General features: G+C 32.4%; 1 protein-coding gene across 2 annotated transcripts in view; it reads right to left on the minus strand.

Annotated features, from left to right (window-relative positions):
• Positions 1 to 24,345, minus strand: part of RADX (RPA1 related single stranded DNA binding protein, X-linked) — a 64,484-nt gene that overhangs the window by 30,052 nt on the left and 10,087 nt on the right. Inside the window, exons 3-10 of one of the 2 annotated variants that reach the window (XM_079123838.1) lie at positions 21,647 to 21,839; positions 11,650 to 11,758; positions 11,357 to 11,448; positions 11,135 to 11,257; positions 8,355 to 8,459; positions 6,818 to 6,982; positions 5,648 to 5,808; positions 1,576 to 1,751 (exon numbers count right to left, since the gene is read on the minus strand). In XM_079123838.1, coding sequence (XP_078979964.1) covers positions 1,576 to 1,751; positions 5,648 to 5,808; positions 6,818 to 6,982; positions 8,355 to 8,459; positions 11,135 to 11,257; positions 11,357 to 11,448; positions 11,650 to 11,758; positions 21,647 to 21,839 — 1,124 coding nt within the window. Of the gene's footprint in view, positions 1 to 1,575; positions 1,752 to 5,647; positions 5,809 to 6,817; positions 6,986 to 8,354; positions 8,460 to 11,134; positions 11,258 to 11,356; positions 11,449 to 11,649; positions 11,759 to 21,646; positions 21,840 to 24,345 lie in introns of both variants that reach the window. The other variant, XM_079123837.1, reaches the window with a different exon arrangement.

Raw genomic sequence — 24,345 nt, forward strand, 5'->3', positions numbered from 1 at the left:
CATTCATAGATACATGAACTTTCAAGGAGGATATTGCAAGGACTCAGAAAGAAAAGAGAACTGTAGAGAGAAAACTGTCATCTTAGGCAATACATATATCATCATGAACAGAATATAGCTAGAAATATGAATGAAAAAGATGCTTCTGGTGAGGTTTCAGAGGGAAATGAAGAATGTTATTGGAAAGGTGAGACTTATATATGGTGGCAAAGGACTCACTCAGTCAAATTGTATTTGGTTTAGATGGAAAGCTGAACTTGTAAGTGATAAACCCGTACATTTAGCCAAGGAGATTTTAAAGCAAGGTGATGAAGTTATAGTCTGGTTTCTCCTTACTGTATAGTAAATATAAGAAGAGAAAGATGAGTTGACGGGGAAATTGCTAAGAAAAAAAGAATCCAGAATATGAAGATATGGAAAATCATCAGACTATCAATATTGAAAACAATGAGAAAACTTGCTCTGAGGAGATCACTACTGGTATAGACAGAGAAACGTTTGCTCAAGAAATTAGGCTTGTTACTTATGGATCCAATCACCATCAAAACAGAAGGGCTGATAGACTGGACTGAAAGGGACATAGATGAAATGAGATGAAAAAATTCTGTCAGGCTTCTGGCATTCTACAGGCAGGAAATGAGCCAACAGAGATACTTAGCTACAAATAAGTGTTATTCTCCAAGAAAAGGGAAGAATGACCCTGAGAGTGGGGCTAACTCCTAGGTTCCAGGGAACAGGGCTAACTTTTCAATTCCATAGTGTGAGATCATCACCTTGATTCCAGACTATGGGAACACCATGCAGTGCTGAGGGAGTGGGGCTATCTTGGTGGGCATGAAGAACATAGCATCCAGCTAGAGAGGATAATTCTAAAGTCTGGAAAATATAATGGAAGTTTCTTTGCTAAATTTTGGAGTTGCTTGAGACCCATGATCCCTTTCATCCTTTCAAATTCTTCATTTCAGAATGGGAATGTCTATCCTATGCCTGTACTACCATTGTATTTTTGGACAGATAACTTGTCCATTTTCCCAGGTATACAGATGGAGAATTTCAACCCAGGATATGAATCACCCTGAGTCTAAACTATGTGTGATTTAGATTTTTATAGATATAAAATTTATATATATGTAGCATAATATATACACATAATATATATGTAATATGATGTGATATATAATGTATATAATATGTGGATGTTATGCATATATTATGCATATATATTATTTATTATGCATATATAGTCACACACATATATATTTCATAAATTAATTAATTTTTGCAGTGCTGGGGACTGAACAAAGGGCTTTGCACATGCTAGGCAAGCACTCTTTCACTGAGCTAGATTCCAAGGCCTTTTTATTTTACTCTGAGATATTTGTCTCAAACTTGTTTGGGTTCTAGCTACGAGAACAGTGACACAATGTATTTCTGTGCTTAAGTCACTCAGTTGTACTTTGTTATGGAAGCTCCTGTAAACTAATATGTCTTTTATCACAATTGCTTATATTACAGGGTAGATATAAACAATAAATCATATGCTTTACATATACATACTTGATGCAAGTGACTTACGGTTTAGCATATGGGCCCTGAAGAATTCTTCTTTTCTTGCTGGGACTCAAACTTGTAGATGTACTTTGAAAACACTGAGAACTCATAGGCCTGTCGTCTTGATGCCATTTACCATCTCTTTCCTGAATTTGACTTTCTTCTCTAGCTGCTTGAGATGTTGAAGGTTGGTTAGCATTCTAAAACCAACAATTTGGAGAAAATATTTTTAAAATAATTCACAAAAATTATTTATCTTTTAGAAGAAGTCAAATTATCTTTGTTTGCTGGTGACCTGATCCTATATCTAGCAAACTCATAAAACTCCAACAGAAGACTTCCAGAACTGACAAATTAATTCAGCAAAGTAACAGAATAAAAAATCAACAACCATGAATCAATCGCATTTCTATACTCCAATGATGAATCTGCTGAAAAGGAAATTAGGAAAACTATCCCATTCACAATAGCCTCAAAAAATAAAATACTTGGGAATCAATCTAACAAAAGAGGTGAAGGACTGCTACAATGAAAACTATAGGACACTAAAGAAGGAAACTGAAGAAGACCTTAGAAGACAGAAAGACCTCCCATGCTCTTGGTTGGCAGAATTAATATCGTCAAAATGACCATACTACCAAAAGCAATATGCAGATTCAATACAATTTCCATGAAAATGCCAATGTTAGTCTTTATAGAACTAGGAAAAACAGGCCTTAAATTCATTTGGAAGAATAAAAGACCCAGAATAGTCAAAGCAAACTTGAGCAAAAAGAGTGATGGAGGAAGCATCACAATACCTGATTTCAAATTATACTACAGATCTATAGCAACAAAAATAGCATGGCATTGACATCAAAACAGACACGAAGACCACTGGAATAGAAAAGAAGACACTGAGATAAATGCACAAGATGAGTCATCTGATTCTTGACAAAGGTGCCAAAAACATACATTGGAGAAAAGACAGCCTTTTTAACAAAAAGTGCTAGGAAAACTGTATATCCACATGTAGATGAATGAAATTAGATCCATTCCTCTCACTCTGCATGAAAGTCAAATCAAAGTAGATCAAAGACTTAGGAATTAGCCCAGAAATATTACAACTGCTAGAAGAAAACACAGGGTCAATCACTATCGTATTGGTGAAGGCATTGTCTTCTTTAACAAGACCCTGAAAACTCAAGAAATAAAACCAAGAATCAATAAATGGGATGCCATTAGATTGAAATGTTTCTGCACAGTAAAGGAATTGATTAAGAATGTAGACATAGAGACTACAGAATAGGAGAAAATCTATGCCAGATACTCCTCTGACAAGGGATTAATATCCAGAATATATAAAGAACTGAAAAAAACTTAACACCAGAATACTATTCAATCAATAAATGGGCAAAAGAACTAAACAGATATTTCTCTAAAGAACAAAACATAAAAGTTTAACAAATATATGAAAAATATAAGTTCAACACTTCTAGTGATCAAGGAAATGCAAATAAAATCTACACTGAGATTTCATCTCGCTTCAGTCTGAATGCGAGTATCAAGAATATAAACAATAAATTCTGGAAAGAATGTGGGGGAAAAGGTAGACTTGTACATTGTTATTGAGATTACAAATTAGTGCAATCACCCTGGAAAGCAGTATGGAGATTCCTTAAAAAAGTAGGAATGGAACCACCATATCACCAAGCTAACTCACTGCTTGATATTTATTGGAAAGAACTAAAATCAGCATATAATAGTGATACAGCTACATCAATGTGAACCATGCCCAATTCACAATAGCCAAATTATGGAATTAGCCCAGGTGCTGGCCTACAAATGAATGGATTAAGAAAATATGCTATATATACACAAAGGAGTTTAGCTCAGCCCTAAAAAAGAATGAAATTATGGCATTTGCTAGTAAATAGATGGAAATGGAGAATATTATGCTCAGAAAAATTAGCTAGCCTCAGGAAACCAAGGGTTGAATGTTTTTTCACATATGCAGAAGCTAGAGCAAAATAAGGGGAAAAAAGAGGGGTGGTATTTCATAAAGATATAGGGAAGGTCAGTGGAGTAGAAGAAGAAGATTGAGAGGGAGGGTGGAGGGATAGGAAAGGGAAGGAAATGCAGAATGAATTTAACACAATCGTGCTATGTGCATATATAAATATACCACACAGGGAATTCCATCTTTTGTATATGTAGAAAGCACCGATCAAAAAAAAAAAAATAAATAGGGCTGGGGTTGTGGCTCAATGGTAGAGCACTTGCCTACCATGTGTGAGGCACTGGGTTTGATTCTCAGGACCACATAAAAATAAATGAATAAAATAAAGGGAAGAATAGAGTTACTTTAGATTAGGTAGAGAGGAGTGAAGGGAGTGGAAGGGGTTGGGGGGTGAAAGAATAGTAGAGTGAAACAGACATTACCACCTCATGTATATATATGACTGCATGAATGATGGGGTCCTGTAATATGTACAATCAGAAAAATGAGAAATTACACTTAATTTATGTATGGTTTATCAAAATGTATGAATGCGTTCTACTGTCATGTGCAAGTAATTAAAACAAATTAAAAAATCATTAAAAATAAGTAAATAAATAAATAAATAAGCAAAATTAAGACCAGTAGAGCAGAGCAATGAGAATAGGGGAGGGAGAAAAGGAAGGGAAGCAGGGGAACAGGAACTAAATGGAGTAATCAAATTCCATGCATGTATATGATTTTGTCAAAATGAACCCAACTACTATGTATAACTATAATGCTCAAATAAAAATTATTTCTCTCTTAAGAGACTTTAATTTTAGTTTATCTGTTTTTTCATAATTTCAAGAGTTGGGCAAAATTTGATATTCATAAAAACTTGATAATCGTGATATTGCTTTTATAAAGATGATTAATCTATGTGCTATTAAATATTTTAAAGAGGAAGATAAAGTTTTCTTAAGTAGTATATCTGAAAAATTTTGACTAATTCTTCTTCAGTACCGGGGATTGGATGCAGAGGTGCTTTAACAATGAGCTACATCCTCAGTCCTTTTAGTTTTTGAGACAGGATCTTGCTAAGATGCTTAGGGTCTTGCCAAGTTGCTGAGGCTGGCCTTAAATTTGCAATCCTCCTGTCTTGGCCTCCAAAGTCCCTGTGATTATAAGTGTGCACCATGATGCCTGGTCTAAATGCTTATTTCTATATAAACAGTAATAATCCTAGACATACTTTTTAAAAAGATAAACTCATGGGAAAAATTAACTTGTCTTGATTGTGCCTAGAATCCAGAACTGGCCTCTTTTTTAAAATTTTCTTTAAAAAAGTTTTAATTTGTTCTAATTAGTTACACATGACAGTAGAATGCATTTAGACACATTGACACAAATGGAGTACAACTTCTCTTTCCTCTGGCTGAACTTGGTGTAGAGTCACACCGGTAGTGTAATCAAACATGTATATAGGGTAATAATGTCCGTCTTACTCCACCATCCTTCCCATCCCCACACCCCTCCCCTCCCCTCACTCCCCTCTGCACAATCCACAGTCTCTTCATCCCCCCCATTATGGATCAGCATCCACTATCAGAGAAAACATTCTGCCTTTGGTTGTTTGGAATTGACTTATTTCACTTAGCATGATATTCTCCAGCTCCACCCATTTACCCACAAATGCTGACCTGGCCTCTTTTATTAGACCATTTATTTTACCAAAATTACTGCTATCTCTTATAAAACCTGGAAAAAACTATCATGTCAGATACAGAGGTTAAAACTTCCTGTGGAGGACTTCTTGTAATTTTGGCCTGAACGAAAGTTAAGAAAACAAATTTAGTCATATATACCAGATAGAAGTTTAAGACATTCATGATAGATTCAAATTATGCAGAAAGCAAAAAACAAGTTTTGAGAGCCTTGGGAAATGTCAGAGGCTGTGACCATTAACCCCATCTATCACAAAATAAGTGACAGAAAAAAGAAACAAATAAAATGCTCAAGTAAAATTTCTCTTCTAGGTTTACATCATTAAGAGTCAATATATCATGTATAAGGTACCAACTGTAATTATGATCACAGTGCTTTCAGAGATGTACTATTAATTCTCTGGCACCATACCCGAAGTGTTTCCGATGCTGAGGCACTTTCAGTTGCACAGCTATGGGGGATATACTTTATAACAGTAATTATCCCCTGAATTGCAATTCGCTTTTGTTCCCTATACTGCAAGTCTTCAATCTCCTTCCTCACTTCACTTATAGCTGTCAAAAGCGACTCAACTGCAAAAGAGTAATTCCAAAGAAATTGTAAGTTTTAAAGAACTGAAATGATAAAAATAAGAATTAGATTTTCAAAATAATCACAACATAAAATTATAAACTTGCTACATTAAATGTAAGACTGTTTATATTTGTCATCCTCTTATGTAATTTTTGTAAAATAGGCAAAATGAATTTTTCAGTTAAATTGTGATACAGGCTTCTAGTCTGAAATATTTATTTGTAACAAAGTTTGCATACTGAATGTAATTTATATATCATATTTCAAAGTATAAGGTGCTGTCTAGTTGCTGCATTGAAAAACACAATTTAATTATTATCATCACATACAACACATTGTTAACATTATGACATACAAGAGGATGCCAATATTTAGATATGAATAGTTTAGCTCTGCAAAGTTCGTTTCCCCCAAACTGTTCACAATCATCTCATAGCTTTTTAAAATGAAAAAGATTATGTTAAAATTTTCAATCATTATATAATAATTCTACTAAAAATGTAAATGTTAGGCCTCCCGTCAGTACTTCAACTCCAAATTTAGCATCTCATTTATTCTGGTGTCATTTTTTATTTAAAAGTAGCACTCGATTACATTATACGCAATATATATCATTCCACAAGGGAAGCACAATACGGTTGTCAGTATCTGGATATTAAATTGTCCAGCGTCTCTTTTAAATATCTTTAGTCTTTCTGTATAATATCATAGGAGTTGAAATTTATCAAAGTCAGATCTGATCTCAATGACATTAAATCAAGATATTATCCCCAGTTAGTTATATTTTACATTTTTTTCTTTTCTTCCACTCTAACAAAAACCAAACATTAGTCTTTTGGAAGCACAACATGTATATTTAGGTCTATGTTAAGACCAAATGATTATCACTGGGTATTGCTACACTTGGGTTCACTCTTATAAAAGAATAAAGATGACTACCTAAAATACTATACACCATATGTGTAGCATATAAACAAATCATGAAGAAACTGGCAATTACATTAGTACCTTTGACAGAATTACTATACTTGGAAAATGTCTCTGGAACTGGTGGATAGGGGTAATATCCACCAATAACAGTATTCTTCATTTCCCCAGAATCCGTCTTTGTTTTAATCCACTGAATAAAGTTTTTTACCTTGGTATCGTAGGTATACGGCTGGCCTCTATGACCTTCTGGCAAGAAAGGTAAAGCATAAAAAACAAGAAACAAAAAGGTCTCTGTAATAAAGTATATGAAATTTTCTGTATAAAAGTTTAATATTAAAACAGTTTCACATCACCAAGAAAAAAGTTAAGTTCACTTATTCACTCTGTTGCACACAGTTATCAAAAGACAGTAAACAAATCCTAAGAAAATCAGACACATTAGAGTTTACATGGACTGAACTGCAATGGTCTACGAGAGGCTAAAAAACACAGAAAAAAGAAAAATAATAATAAACTATTTTTCTAACTAATCAAATGGTTAACATCTTCCAAAAAAAGCTGATTTTTAGATCATTTATTAATCTGAATGTATGAGTCATCTAAAAACTAAACTGCCTATAAATACAGTTCAGCATTTAAATTTATGTTCTTAAAACATACTTAAAAGTCACAATATTTATATCTGATATTGTTTGTATTTATAAAATAAGGTATTGACTAAGATATACCTTGTCTTTCCTGGAATTTTTAACATATTCCTAAATTACCAACATTGTAGAATTCTGGTAAATACTCCATTCCACACTAATCTCTCATTTGGAAACTTTTATCTTACTTGTTTTTAAGGGAATACAGAAAAAGAATGTACAGTTGTCCCTCAATATCTGTGGGGGATTGGTTCTAGGACTCCTGCAGATAACCAAATCTGTGTATTCTGAAGTCCTTTGTATAAAATGTGTTTGCATGTAACACATGCAATCCTTCCATATATTTTAAATCATTGCTAGATTACTTATAATAATTAATACAGTGTAGGTGCTATGTAAATTACTATATTGCTTAGGGATTAATAACAAGGGAAAACTCTGTACATATTCAGCACAGATGTAATTTTTTTCAAGTAGTTTTGATTCACATTTGGTTGAATCCCACAGATTTGGAGATTCTACTTGTACCCAAATACTGGAACTCTTCTTACATAAATAAAATGTGAGACCTTGAGGCAAAATTTGTCATACATTTTTGTTTTACTGAGTATGATTTAAAAATAATGTTAACTGAATTCACATTGTGGTACTGGGCCTACCAGTCTTCAATAGAGGAAGCATTTTGGGATTATCTACATTCTATATTAAGCAGAAATTAAAGTCAACCAAAGGACAAAAACACAAATTTCGAATGAGTCAGAAAATCACTTCTTCAATCAGAAGTAATCTAGAAGCAATATACCTCATAGGCCAAATAGTCTTTGTTAAAGTATGTTTATAGTGATAATGGAGTCTAAAATGAAGTTAACTTGTAGTTGAATGTTACAATATAAAAACCTATGCTAAAGGGTTTTTATAAAGAAAGTATATTACATTTGCAATAAAAAATACAAAAAGAAATTACTCACCAGTAATAAACACTCGACTCTCATTTGTAGTAGTGAGGTAAAGAAGCTTAGGTACTTGAGTGTCATTTCTGACAACTTTCAACTGTGTACACACAAAATATGTCACTGTAGAAAATGAAAACATTTATGAAATTACTTGTGCATTTCAGAGTATATACCAAAATGAGGAGCTCACATACTGCTTCTCAAACTTTAAGGAACATAGGAATCACAGAGAACTACTGTTAAACACAAATTCAGATTTAATAGTTCTAGAAGGGGACCTGATATTCTGCATTTCTAATAAGCTCCTAGGTGATACTGGTGCTGATTATCTTGTCACCACACATGGAGCAGCCTGTAATGGCCTGTAATGAAGTCATTTGCTTGTTGCAAAGATGAAGAGTGAGAGAATCATTCAAATTAGCAAGCAACTGAGTATGAACAGTTATTTCCTACAGAGAAGAGTTTCTCCACGATGCTTTTCACTGATTAAACAACTCAATCTAACTCGAAACCCCCAATTACTTCAACTCCTTTTACCATATAGGGCTATAGATTATTTGTATTTGCTTATGCAAGTGTTTTGTATTTCTCATGTATTTATCCTAATTAGACTTCAAGGCTCAATGATGGGTTTATATCATCGGTTTTTTTTTACATCTTCTACAATATAAGATAGGCTACAAAGAATTCCTGAATGAGATTACAATGCCTTCAGAACTTAAAAATTTCATTAATCCAACATGATTTATTTTAACTAATCACATTCAAAAGAATTATTTTACAATCTAGGATATAAAAAAATAAGTGTAAATTTGAGTTTTTAAACAAAAGTGGGTTCTTATTTGAGAATAAAAATTTTTAAATAGCATAAGTACAAATTCATTTGCTATATCTCCTCTATTAGTTCTTTATTCTGTAACAAGGAAAATAAAGGAAATCTGTTCAAATGCTAATAATTTATATTTTGTTCTTTATTTCAAAACTAGAAACATGAATATTAATGGCAAAAGATGCTAATATAACTATATTAATGAGACCTCTAAAAATCTCCTAGGAGAGCAGATCTCAGTTTGTGTTATTTCCACAAAAAATTCAAATTAAAAAATAAGAAATCTCTAATTCTAACTTATTGCCATTAAAAATCTTATGATTTCGACTGGTTTGACAACCAGAAAACAACTTAATCCCTTTGGATCTTTGGTTTCCCACCTGAAAATCTGTTATAAAAGCAACACTCTAAAAGGTAACTGGGAACAAAAAATGAGATTGTAGCTTCAAGCATCTAGTACCTAATAAACACACATAATTAGCTCCCCTTAGTTCTTTACTTTCCTTAACAATGAAACAAAACAAAAAACTGTAGTTCTACCAAAGGATTTTGGTATTATTCCAGAAGACCCTTGGTCATGCTTCCCTGCACAAACTGAAGCACACTTAATACTCACCATTCATTTATTGATATTTTCCCTTCATTCTTGGTTAAAAGACAAAAATAAATTGTGATTGTTGTACTAGAATAAATCTCAACAAGGTCTATAATACCTTTCTTAGAAAGATGTATATCCCATTATCACAAAAATAGAAGATGCTTGTTTGACAAACTTTTCTGTGAGCTTTACCCAAAACTCATTTCAGCAACTTGCTTAAAGTGATTACAAACAGAGAGGCGCTTGACTATAAAACCCACCTAAAAAGAGGTAATGGAATTATCACCATAGTTCATCACTGCCAATCATTTATGCCCTCCAAAGATGTTACCTGAGAGATCATAGCACACTGACCATGGAAGTCAATGCCCTTGATATGGCCAAACTCTTTTTCTGTTTCATCCCTGATAAATTGGAGTGAAGTTCAATTCTATTCAAATATATTTCAAAAATTATCTCACAAGCCAAGGATAGATTCTTATGGAGCAGAGATGTGTAATACTATTTTGCATAGGGAAAAAAGGACAGTAGAACAGTACTATATATGGTCTGTAGGTGATCTAGTGATCTACAATTTCTATCTCATTAATGGATAAGAAAAATTAGAAGCAGTAAATATTGCAGACTTTCCCAGTGTTGGCAAGTGAAAATAACAAAATAGTACACAATATCTAAAATATTTTATAGTCTGAATTCAAATAAGAAAATATTCATTAAAATTGCTGAAAGGTCTTAAATGTACTTTTTATAATGATAGATATAAAAGAATAGCCTATGTTATATGAAATATATAATAGAGCACACCTAAAATATTTTCAAATAATGCAACTAGGGAAAAATACCTCTATATCCAAATGAAAATACTTGGAAAATGTCAATATCAAAGTAAGCAAAATACTGACCAGTTGGTATAATACCACCAAGCTAATATAAATTTAATTCTCAAATGGAATCATACTTGTCATTGTCACTATTTAATTACATAGTCTGGCAATCCATTACTAATTAATGCCACATTAGTAAAGTCTTTAATTTTTAATGGGTCTACTTAGTCAATTTCTAAATGGATACAAAGGGAATTGTATTTTTTATGTGTGAAATTCTAACAATAAAAATGGATAAGAGCACTGATTTTTCTGAAAAGGTGATTTCAATCCTAAGATAATTCTAAATAGACAAACAGCAGGTAGTTAATATCTATAATACTAAATATGATATTAATGTAGAAAAGATTTAAACATGCCGTCAGACTGCTTGAGATTGCTAACTCAATATCATGTCATTTCCGTTTGTCAGCTTATTATACTATTTTTAAGGCAAATCTCTCACTTCCCAAAATAAAAAGATAAAATATTAAGAATTGAGTACTTGGGTAAATATTTTCAAAGATTTCTGGCTGAGATGTAGAAAACAGTTCCACTATAAATGGTTGCTCTGAAGTTCCATCAGCAATGTGAATCCAGCGATATGACCAAAAATCTTCACGGTTTTCTATATGAATAGAATATTAAAATAAATAAAGGTAGCTGATTATACACATTTGAAAACAAGACTGAAATACTTTTTATTATTTTCAAATTTAAAGCTTACCTTTCTTTTTTGACCTCTGCACCCTTCCTACAAAAGCTAACATGCCAATAACATCACAGATATGATTTTCTGGCATATCATCCAGTTCTGATCTAAAAAAATCAAAATTATTAAATAGATATCATATATTTCACTAGTGAAAAAAATTGTATAGTAATGACTATGAAAATGTATATCTGCATAATTGCTAAATCAAATTATGGATAGATTTTGAGCAAATTATATTGTATTACTTTTTAGTAACTAATATTTGAAAACTAATATTTAAAACATTTTATAATTAATTATTTTACCTTGTGATAAATCGGTGATTTAATTTTGGCAATCTCCATTCTGGTTTCACCTGCTTTTCTGGAATTATAATTATATTAGTTGGAGGATCTCGAAGATTGAGGCAAATCTCTGAAAAACAAATATATTATTTTAATATTTAATATACACTAAAGAATATGCATGTGTATAAATTACACAGCAAAAACATAGACTAAACACTTTTGATCTGACAACTAAACTAAAATGTAGACCAATATTAATGGTTTCTTCCACCTCTATTATAGCATGCACTTATCTTCCCACCAAAGCTCAACCCTATCTGTGTTTTTTATTATTTCTTTAACTTAGAAAGTTTTATCTCTTATGACTTTTTGCCTAAACAAAATACTGCTTGGTTTTATTTTTGAACATAGTATTCTAGGGTTATATTTCACTCAACATTTTATTACTAAAGTTTACATATGTAGTTATATGTAGTTGGGATTTTTAAAAATCCATGACTGAATAATGTTCTGGTGTGATAAAATACTACAATTTATCTAGTAGTTGCTGTGTTGATGGCTACCTGGATTATTTCCATTTTTTTCTTATTACAAACAAGGTTGTTATAAATGTTTTTATATATACCTTCCTGTGCACATAGGCAAGAAATTTTCTGTTAGTACACCTAGAATTAGAAACCCTGAATTGTACTATATGAAAACATCAACTCTACAGGATAAGCCCAAATCATTTTAAGTCATGAGCATACTTACAGGACCAATATATAAAAATTCCTACTGATACACATTCTCTCCAAATTTTTTTATAGTCAAATTTCTTACTTTTTGTCAATACAGTAATGTAAAAATTTGTTGTGATACTAGTCTGCACTTTCCTTATACTAATTGTTTTGAACAACATTTAATATACTTATAGTTCATATATATATATATATATATATATATATATATCCACTTTTGCAAAGTGGCTATGTATTTTGTCATTTTTTATGTTGGATTATCATTTTCATATGTATTTGTAGTTTATATATTGAATGTCAATTCTGTTGATTTTGAGCATGCAAATATATGTTGTGGCTTGATTTTTAAATTCTTTTTATGGTGTCTTAATGGGTGCATATTATACTTTTAATGCAGTTAGGGTTATTAACAATTCTTTTAAGGTTACTACTTCTTATATCTTATATAAGAAATCCTTTCTCATCCCAAGGTCAAACTCTAGGTTACATTCCATAAATTCTCCTGTTAAGTTCTAAAAGTTTTGCCTTTCACATTTAAGTATTTTCTATACCTGGATTGATTTCCATAATGGGATGGAAAGGGATATGCCATTTTTCATGTATGTAATTAGTTATCTCAATACTATTTACTGATTAGTTCCTTTTTCCTTGATGCTCTGTATAGTACATCTATATCAAAATTTTGTTTAGGGCTTTATCTTGGCTCTATATTGGGACATATTGGTCAATCTGTCCACATTTTCACCAATACTACATTATCATAAACACTATGGCTTTGTAATTGTGGATATTTATAGGTCAAGTCCTCACTCTCTCTTTATTCCTCTATTATTTCTCTTCAGAAGTGTCTTGACTATTCTTGGCAGTTATGTGCATCCACATGAATTTTAGAATTAGTTTGTCAGTTCTAGAAAAAAACCCTGATGGAATAACATTAAATCTATAGATCAGTTTGGCGGGACTTTATATATTGATGAGATTGAGGATGATCTCATATTTGTGAATATGGGATATTCCTTCATTAATTCAGGGCTTTCTTAATGTCTTTCAATAATGTGCTATAATCATCTCCAAAGAGGTTTTACGTATCTTCTGCTAGATTTATTTTTAGATACCTTATTGACACCATAAATAATATTTTTAAATTATAATTTCCAACTCCTTAGTATTGGAATGTACAAAATCAGTTTACTTGTAGAGTGATGTTATAGCTAAACTTGAAAATATATTATTTTTAATACTTTGTGTTATTATGGATTTTCTGTGTAGAAATATTTTAACTTATAAATAATGAGTGTTTTGTATTTTTTAAAATCCTCATATCTTTAATGCATTTTTGTCTTCTCACACTGGCTAGGACAGTCAGTACAACATTAACCAATTTTGTCCCATCATTCCAGATGTAGAATACCTATAAAAACTTATAGTATATTATATATAATTATATATACTACATGAATGATATATAATCATATGTAATAATTATATCATGATGATAATGACATTATATTACAGCATATTAATACAATAATATATGAGCTCTATATTGTTATTTCCAAGTTATTTTAATGCACCTATGTCAATTTTGTTAAAATATTCACAGAATTGAAAACTTGGGACTTAATGGGTTAAATAGAAATATTGAAAGGAGGTATATATGTTCTCCATTAAAATCCATTAAAATATTAATTTTACCTATGAAGGGGATTCACTCATATTTCTATACATGCATACAGCATGCATTGATCATAACAATCCAACCTTTTTCCACGCTCACCTCTTCCCCTACCCAGTTCCTAGTAATCACTAGTCTACAATTAGGTCAACTGTTTTTTCTTTTTCTTTTCTCTTTTCTTCTTCTTTCCATTCCCCTTCTCCTTCTTATTTTTCAGTTTCCACTTATGAGACACAACATGTAATACTTGACTTTCTGTGTCTGGTTTATTTCCCTTAACATGATGTCCTCTAGTTCTATCCATTTTCCTAAAAATGACAAGATTCCATTTTTATTAATGGTAGAATAATACTCCATTGTGTATATATACCATATTTTTTGTAATTCATTCATCTGTTGATGAGCACCTAGGCTGAATCCATATCTTAGCTATTGTGAATAGTGCCTCAATAAACATATATCTCTTTTGAGGTCTGACTTCATTTCCTTCAGATATATTCTTAGGAATGATATAGCTGAATAATATGGTAGTTTACTTTTTAGTTTTAGGAGGACTCTCCATCCTATTTTCCATAGTAGCCGAACTAATTTACATTCCCATCAACAGTGTATTAATTCCTTTTTCTCTACATCCTTTCTGTCAATTTTTATTTTTTTGTTTTATAAAGGAGTGTTTGCAAACTTTTCCCATTAAAATTGTGTTTGCTGTTTTGTTTTGATTTTATAAATACCTTTTGTCAGGTTAAGAATGGTCACTTCTCTATTTTTTTTTAAATGAAGAATGATTTAAAAATTTTAATAAGTACCTTTTGGGTATCTATTAGGATGATAATTATCTTCAGTCTGTTAATTTGGTAAGTGACACAGATTTTCATATGTAAAATTAACATAGTATTGCTGTTGGGAAAAAATATAACTTGGTCACTTTGCATGATCTTTTTGTAGACAGACAACCTAATTGAGTTTACTAATATTCTATTCAAAGTGTTTGCATATGTGTTCATGGCTGAAGCTGGCCTATAATTTTCCTGTTTCACACTATTCTTGTTCAGTTTTGATTATTATAGGTACATTAGTGTTGAAGAATGAGTTAGAGTATGAACTTAATTTATTCTCGGGAATTGTTTGGAAGGATATATTCCTCCAATGTGTGGTAGAATGTCTCCATGAAATGATGTATATCTGATATTTTCTTTGTGAGAAGATTTTAAATATGTTTCAATTCCTTTAAGTTATAAAGCCATTTGGGTTTTCTACTTCTTATTTGTCTCAGTTAAATTTTTCTAAGTATTTGCTATATTGCAAAGAAAGATTAAACAAGGATGAAGACACCTGATTTCTAGTTCTAGCCATGTGACTAGAAAAATGTACTTTATCTTTATGATATTCAATCTATTCATACAGAAGTAAATAAAGTTTGTATTACACCATAACACCTTATACCTATAAAATTATTTTCATTTTACAAAGTTTGCTTTTTATAGTCATATTATTACTTGATTACATTCAAGTATCCTCACAGCTCTAAACTGCTATGATTTCTAATTAAATAAATAACCTCCCTCCAAACTAAAAATATTTGATACTATCATCTCAATATCTATTATTCAATATGGTCTAAAATCCCAAGATTTTAAATGATTTATTACTGGGTATGCCATTTGAATAATATTTTATAAAATACAGAGAGAATAATGTATAAAACAAAAATATACAATGGCACATATTACCAGCAAATAATATACCTTTTTTGCAATAGGATTTTCATTTTTATATATTTCCATTTATTTTGCCTTTTAAAACAATTACATCAGGAGCTGGGGTTGTGGCTCAGTGGTGGAGTGCTTGGTTTGATCCATAGTACCACATAAAAATAAAAACAAATAAATAAAATAGAGGCATTTTGACTATCTACAACTAAAAATAAAAACTTCTATCACAGTTTCTCTTATTGCTACATATGTAAATATTAAAAATAAACCAAGATAAATTACCATAATAGTTTGTTTTCTAACATAAAAACCTAGAAGACAGGGATGGTATCTAAGTCCCCTATTCCCTTACTAACCACCCCTAACCTGATTACATACTATTTCTCATTTACACTGTTCATAACATTTAAACCATCATGTATTTTTCCTGAATCCTGCTTACACTTTCTCCTATCCAATCCATTATACTCTTCTGCCCATTCTTTCTTCGACTACGTTTCCATTCATTTTTCCCTTCTTATCTGTCTCACCTTTATCCATTGTAATTAGTGTTTCTTTGTACTTTATTTATTGTACATATCTGTCCCCAATTAAATTAATTTTTAAGGATAGAAGGGCATATTCCTTATCTTTGTATCTCCTGTGCCTAGTATGGTTTATAGAACTGCCCTTTTTCCATTTATAAGATCATTCATCAGTTTGAGATAGATAATTTCTTAAAAATTATATAGTCTGACTAGATTTTTTTAATTTCATTTTTTAGTTGTAGATAGACACAATGCCTTTATTTTATTTATTTCTATGTGGTGCTAAGGATCAAACCCAGTGCTTCATATGTGCAAGACAGGCATGTTACCAATGAGCCACAAACCCAGCCCCTGAGATAGGTAATTTTCAAACATCATAAATTCATACTTTTCAACCCTGGATGTATTATTAGAATCAGCTGAAGGTTTCAGTTTTCATATTTATATTTTTATTTATTTATTTTTTGTGGTATTAGGAATTGAACCCTGGGCCTCTTGCATGCTAGGCAAGCACTCTGTTACTGAGCTACACCACCAGCCTTTTTATTATTTTTAATTTTGAGATAGGGTCACGCTAAGTTGTCCTTGAACTTGTGATCTTCTTGCCTCAGCCTTCCAAGGACCTGAGATTACAGGCACCACTGTACACCACTGTGCCTGGCTGCTGAGAAGTTTTAAAGACATATCAATGCCTCGGTCTCCTTTTTAGAATGATTATATCAATTGGGGGGTTCCAATGGTTCTTTAAAGCTCCCCAAGCAATTCAAATGTACAACCAAAGTTCAGATCTATTTATATATGTAGGGTAGGCAAACTACAGATTGCAGGTGGCTGTCTATATTTTTGTAAGTAAAGTTTTATTAGAACATAGTCATGCTCATTTGTTTACATATAATATATGGTTGTCTTCATTCTATAAAGGTGAAGCTGAATAGCTGCAATGGAGACCACATAGCCTGAAATGTCTAAAATATGTTATCTGAAACTTTACTGAAACAGTTTGTTGACCTCTGATAGAGAAGGAAAAATTCTGTTACTTATCAAGAAAGTATAGGAGAAAACAGAGACTGCCACTACTCTTAGTAAGCAGTAAAACTCTTTTAAACACTAAAAGGCACATTGTAAATAAACTTTGTCATGGTTCCAGGGATGCAAGGTTGGTTCAACATCAGGAAATCAATAAACGTAATTCACCATATTAATAGACTTAAAGTCAAGAATCACATGATTATTTCAATAGATGCAGAAAAAGCATTTGATAAAATACAGCACCCCTTCATGCTCAAAACACTAGAAAAAATAGGGATAGTGGGAACATTCCTTAACATTGTAAAGGCCATTTATGCTAAGCCCATGGCTAATATCATTCTAAATGGTGAAAAACTGAAAGCATTCCCCCTAAAAACTGGAACAAGGCAGGGATGCCCTCTTTCACCACTTCTATTCAACATTGTTCTTGAGACTCTGGCCAGAGCAATTAGACAAACCAAAGACATTAAAGGGATACGAATTGGAAAAGAAGAACTCAAACTATCCCTGTTCGCTGATGACATGATTATATATTTAGAGGAACCTGGAAATACCACCAGAAAACTCTTAGAACTCATAAGTGAATTCAGTAATGTAGCAGGTTACGAGATCAATGCCCATAAATCCAACGCATTTTTATACATAAGTGATGAATCTTCAGAAAGAGAAATTAGGAAAACTACCCCATTCACAATAGCCTCGAAAAAAATAAAATACTTGGGAATCAATCTCACAAAAGAGGTGAAAGACCTCTACAATGAGAACTATACAACACTAAAGAAAGAAATTAAAGAACACCTTAGAAGATGGAAAGATCTTCCATGTTCTTGGATAGGAAGAATTAATATTGTCAAAATGGCCATACTACCTAAAGTGCTATACAAATTCAATGCAATTCCAATTAAAATCCCAATGACGTACCTTACAAAAATAGAGCAAGCAATTATGAAATTCATCTGGAAGAATAAGAAACCCAGAATAGCTAAAGCAATCCTTAGCAGGAAGAGTGAAACAGGGGGTATTGCAATACCAGATCTTCAACTCTACTACAAAGCAATAGTAAGAAAAACGGCATGGTATTGGTACCAAAATAGAAAGGTAGATCAATGGTACAGAATAGAGGACACGGACACAAACCCAAATAAATACAATTTTCTCATACTAGACAATGGGGCCAAAAATATGCAATGGAGAAAAGATAGCCTCTTCAACAAATGGTGCTGGGAGAATTGGAAATCCATATGTAACAGAATGAAACTAAACCCATATCTCTCACCATGCACGAAACTAAACTCAAAATGGATTAAGGACCTCGGAATCAGACCAGAGACCCTGCAGATTATAGAAGAAAAAGTAGGTCCAAATCTTCACCTTGTTGGTCTAGGATCAGACTTCCTTAACAGGACTCCCATAGCACAAGAAATAAAAGCTAGAATCAACCACTGGGATAGATTCAAACTAAAAAGCTTTCTCTCAGCAAAGGAAACTATCAGCAATGCGAAGAAAGAGCCTACAGAGTGGGAGAATATCTTTGCCAATCATACTTCAGATAGAGCACTAATCTCCAGAATCTATAAAGAACTCAAAAAACTGTACTCCAAGAATTCAAATAATCCAGTCAACAAATGGGCTAAGGAAATGAATAGACACTTCACAGAAGAAGATCTACAAGCAATCAACAAACATATGGAAAAATGTTCAACATCTCTAGTAATAAGAGAAATGCAAATCAAAACCACCCTAAGATTCCACCTCACCCCAATTAGAATGGCGATTATCAAGAATACGAGCAACAACAGGTGTTGGCGAGGATGTGGGGAGAAAGGTACACTCATACACTGCTGGTGGGGCTGCAAATTAGTGCAGCCACTCTGGAAAGCAGTGTGGAGATTCCTTAGAAAACTTGGAACGGACCCTCCATTTGACCCAGCTATCCCACTCCTTGGCCTATACCCAAAGGACTTAAAATCTGCATACTACAGAGATACAGCCACAGCAATATTCATAGCTGCTCAATTCACAATAGCCAGACTGTGGAACCAACCTAGATGCCCTTCAATTGATGAGTGGATAAAGAAACTGTGGTATATATATATAATGGAATATTACTCAGCCATAAAGAATGATAAAATTATAGCATTTGCAGGCAAATGGATGAAATTGGAGAATATCATGCTAAGTGAGATAAGCCAATCTCAAAAAGCCAAAGGACGAATGATATCACTAATAAGTGGAGGATGACACATAATGGGGGGGAGGGAAGGGTTAGTGTTAGGGTTAGAGTTAGGGTTAGGGAGGGGGGCAAGTATGGAGGAAGGAACTACTGTATAGAGGGTAAAGAGGGGTGGGAGGGGTGGGGGGAAGGGAAAAAATAACAGAATGAATCAAACAACATTACTCTATGTAAATTTATGATTACACAAATGGTATGCCTTTACGCCATGTACAAACAGAGAAACAACATGTATCCCATTTGTTTACAATAAAAAAAAAAGAATGTAAAAAAAAAAAAAAAAAACTTTGTCATGGTTGAATATAAGATGCTCCTCAATCTCATATGTTAATGCTGAAATGTTCAGAGCTAAGATTAGATTAGTAATATTAATTAATATTAATTCCAATCAGTGAATTAATATATTTGATGGAGTAATGTGAGTGGACTAACTGCGTTTTACTTGTAGGCATGTGGAACATGGCTGGAGGAGGTAGGTCACTGGAGGCATGGCCTAGAAGGGTTTATCTTCTCTGTGGCTCCCTCCTCTTCCCTGAACTCTGCTTCCTGGATTCCCTGAGGCAAACAGCTTTCCTCTGCTCCACCTCACCTTGGGCCCAGAGCAATGGAGTCATCCAGCCAGGAACTATACTTCTGAAACCATGAGATCAAAATAAACTTTGCCTCCTCTAAGTTGTTCTCATCAAGTATTTTGATCAGAGCAACAAAAGTTGAGAAACATATACTTTCATGGAGGCTACTGTTTAAAAAGTAATTTATATATCTGTAATTGCTTATTTGAAAGCATAGTTTTTTGTATCTTAAAGAAAAGGTTTCCACTATCAAAATCTGCCCCTATACTTCTATATAACAAAAGCAGCACCAGTGTTTGGTTTGGTCTCAATGTTAATTTTTTTAATGACTGCTTTTCTATTGACTACATGCTGTCTATTGCTCTACTTTTCACATATATTTAAGGTTTAGAAGCAGCTATTAATACTGGACACGTTAGAGGACTTGTCCACAGACATAAAAAAACTATGATTTGAATTCATTCTCTTTATCCAGAAAAATGTTTACCTAGTAGAAATATATATGTTAGATATCATGAGAATGAGGATTTGATTTCCATTATTCCAGTGATTTTTATGAATCATTGAAAAAGTCACTTACCTTTCTGTTATTAACAAAGAATGTCTCGGTCTTTACTAAAGGAATTTTGTCACCAGGATATGCCTGGTTGTGTAATATAATTTATAATTTGATAGACAGAGTAATGTGTGTTTTGAGCTGGGTGTGGTGGTGCATGCCTATAATCCCACTGACTGGGGAGGCTGAGGGAGGAGGACTGCAAGTTCAAGGCCAGTGTCATCAATTTGATGAGACCCTTAGCAACTTAGTGAGACCCTGTCTCAAAATAAAACATAAAAAGAACTGGGGATGTGGCTCATTTTTTAGGCACCTCTGGCTTCAGTCTCTGGTACAAAAAATTACATTAATTCTAATGCTTCTAAAATATTTAAGATGTGTAGAAATCAAAGCTTTGATATCAATACTAGTTAGAAAAAGCCCTTTCAAGATTGCAATTGGCATAATTTGAATATTGACTAAATATTAGATAATAATACTGTATCAATTCAAAATTTTCTGATTTTTGTAACTATATTGTGATTATGTAATAAAAAGTTCTTGTTCTTCAGAAATATACACTGAAATATTACTGATAGGCTGAGGTATGTATGGCAGCTATCACTTCCTTTTAAATGGTTCATAGAGAAATATGTATGTGAAAAAGAGAGAATGATAAAGCAGAGGTAAATGTTAACAATTGCTTAATGTGGGTGTAGGGAATATAAGAGGTCTTTATACTATTCTTTGAACTTGAAAGAATTCCAAAATATAACAATAGCTCTCACAGGATAGCACCTAGTAGTAACTGTTAAATATATTCAAGTCATTAACTTAATATTATATAACAAAAACTAAATTTAATAGAGGGTTTTGAAAATTTGTTAGATTCAACAGCTTCAGTGTTTTTATGGTCCTTTGCCTGATATGATACTCTGCAAATTTACATAAACAAAACAGCCATAATAAAACAAACTCATTGAATACTTAACCCATTGTAGAAATTAGTTTGATCTGTGGATCCACAGGGAGAGGCTGCATTCTGAATGGATAGCTCTTTTTAACAGAATAATCTTGAAGTAGAAGAACTAAACCAACACGCAAACTTTTATACCACTCAGGACATAGGGCATTCCACATAATCACTGACACTGTGCCTGAACTGTCAGCAACTTCCAGGAAGGTCTAGAAAAAAAGAGCAAAAGCACACAAATATGTATATGTATATGTATATGTATATACATATTATGTGTGAAAATTTAGACCTATAGAAAAAAACCATTTAGTTCTTAATTCTTTTTTCTTAATGATTCTGCTGCCAACTCTGCTAATAATGGTAATGTAAAGGAGAGACTGCTATAAGAGGCATGGAAGTCACAGATGTGCTATTAACTCATTCTTTGTGAACTATGAAGCATAGGCTACATCTTATTTATATTTGGTTCTCTCATAATTTTTAACATAGTGCCTTACACATAGTAACCACACAAAATGAATCAGACCAGTCGAATTTGGAGATTTTAAATGAAGATCTTGATATAATTCTTGGTTATTGAAACTGTGGGAGGGCCTTGATATTTATGTTATAGAACTTCGGAAAGACATAACTAAGTGAACATAATATCCTGATTTCATTAATTTACTTAGACTGGAATCTGAGACTTCACTATAAATTACATGGAAATTACTTGTGATATAATACTTGAGAAATTATTGTAGCAGAAAGAGGCATTGTAGGGCTAGGGCTGTAGCTCAATGGCAGAGTGCTTGCCTAGCATGTGTGAGGCACTGGGTTCAATCCTCAGCACTTTATAAAAATAAATAAATAAAATTAAGGCATGCTATCTATTTATATGTACAAAAAATAAAAATAGAAAGAGGCAGTGTAGTTAAAATAGATAAATCTGTTGCAGTAAAAAGCATAATTTTCTCAATTTTAATATATAATGAATATATTAGTCCCATAGAGAAAGAAGTCTTTCAAGTATTTTAATATTAATTTCTTCTTTTTTTGAATCTATTCATATTTCATTCAAAGTAAGTTGAGAAATTAATCAGTGGTCATGCCTAAATATTTCAGTTCAGTTTGGTGCTTGAATACATAATTGAATTTTTGAGACAGTGAGGTATTCAAACACCACCAAGGTTCTTCTGGAACATCCTCATAAACTGGTGCTTCCTAGACTCCAAATTTCTTCTTAAATGATGATGTTATATTCTCAGATTCTTTCTCATACTGATGACTATACATTTTGAGTAATCTATCCTTTCATTAATTAAACATGAACTGAGTTTTTATGGTGGTCCAGACATTGTTAAACTCTGGGATGAAGAGGTGAATCAGACAGCACCCCTAATAATAATGGCTAAAATAGACATAGTACTTACTTATGTGCATAGAACATAGGTAAGTCCTTTACCTATATTAACTAATTCAATTCTCAGATCAACTCTGTAAGGAAAGTACAATCAATATCCCCATTTTATAGATGAATAAACTGAGGCTTAAAGAGGATATGCCATAAAGTTAAGGAGTGGTAAACAGAGATGAAGCTTTCAATCATTCCATATGACTACAGGGTAAATATTCTTAAGCACTATCCTATAATGCCTCCCAATGTCAGAGAACTCACACAAGAGTTAGTTTAGCAAATCTACTAAAAATATGTACAACTGAATTATGTATGTTCTTATAGACAAATATAAGGCCATATAGTAGAATGCAGTTGATTTTCCTTAGTAACTATGCATATGGTTATGCAGGGAAAGGCTTAAAGTAGAGGTCAGCATTGAACTGAATCTTACAGATGGCTTTGCCAATCGGATGAGAACTGAGAGGTAGAATATATTCAGAAGAAAGAACAACATGGAGAGGCATGAAAGGAAGAAAACAACTGGTTACCTTTGCGAAATTCTCAGTATGGCAGTTTGGCTAAGCATAAGGCATGGAGAGAGTTCAGGAGGAGCTGAGTCTACAGAGGAAAGTACAGACTAGATGATGGAGACACAAGAAGGTCAGACAATGGAAAAAGTGGAAAGGAAACTCCAAAGAGGAAAGTATTTAGAGAATGAGGAAGCAAAAATCTGTAAGAAAATCACTGAACAGAATGAATCTGAACAGAACAGATATGAACAGAATGATAATGATAAGGTTGTTAGTGAATAAGAAGCTAAAGAAAAAGCCAATGTAACTGTTTTGTTTTCTTTTCACATTACCCTAGGTAAATGTATGATTACACAAATGGTATGCCTCTACTTCATGTACAGAGAAACAAGTTGTACCCCATTTGTTTACAATAAAAAATAAATAAATAAATCACTGAATAGGTTTTATTATATCACATGATAGAATTTGTAGACTGAAAAATGTTGAATAAAGAATTTGGGGGATATGAGAAAATAAGAAAATGTTAATACAGAATTCTATGTACAATATGGTTTCCATTTTGTGCTATATGACACAGTCATATGTAATATATAACATATGTGCTATGTATGATATACATGATATGATAGATATGTGTATATTGGATATGCAGATATATAAATGCATAATTTACATACATACAAGAAAGGGAATAAAACATACCAAGTTAACAGTGGCTTTTCCTAAGTGGTAGAATCTTGGATAATATCATTCTCTTTATATAACTTTCTATATTTTCCAAATTTCCTCCAGTAAGTAGGTACA

This window comes from Sciurus vulgaris (assembly GCF_902686455.1).
Source record: "Sciurus vulgaris genome assembly, chromosome: X".
Lineage (NCBI taxonomy): Eukaryota > Metazoa > Chordata > Mammalia > Rodentia > Sciuridae > Sciurus > Sciurus vulgaris.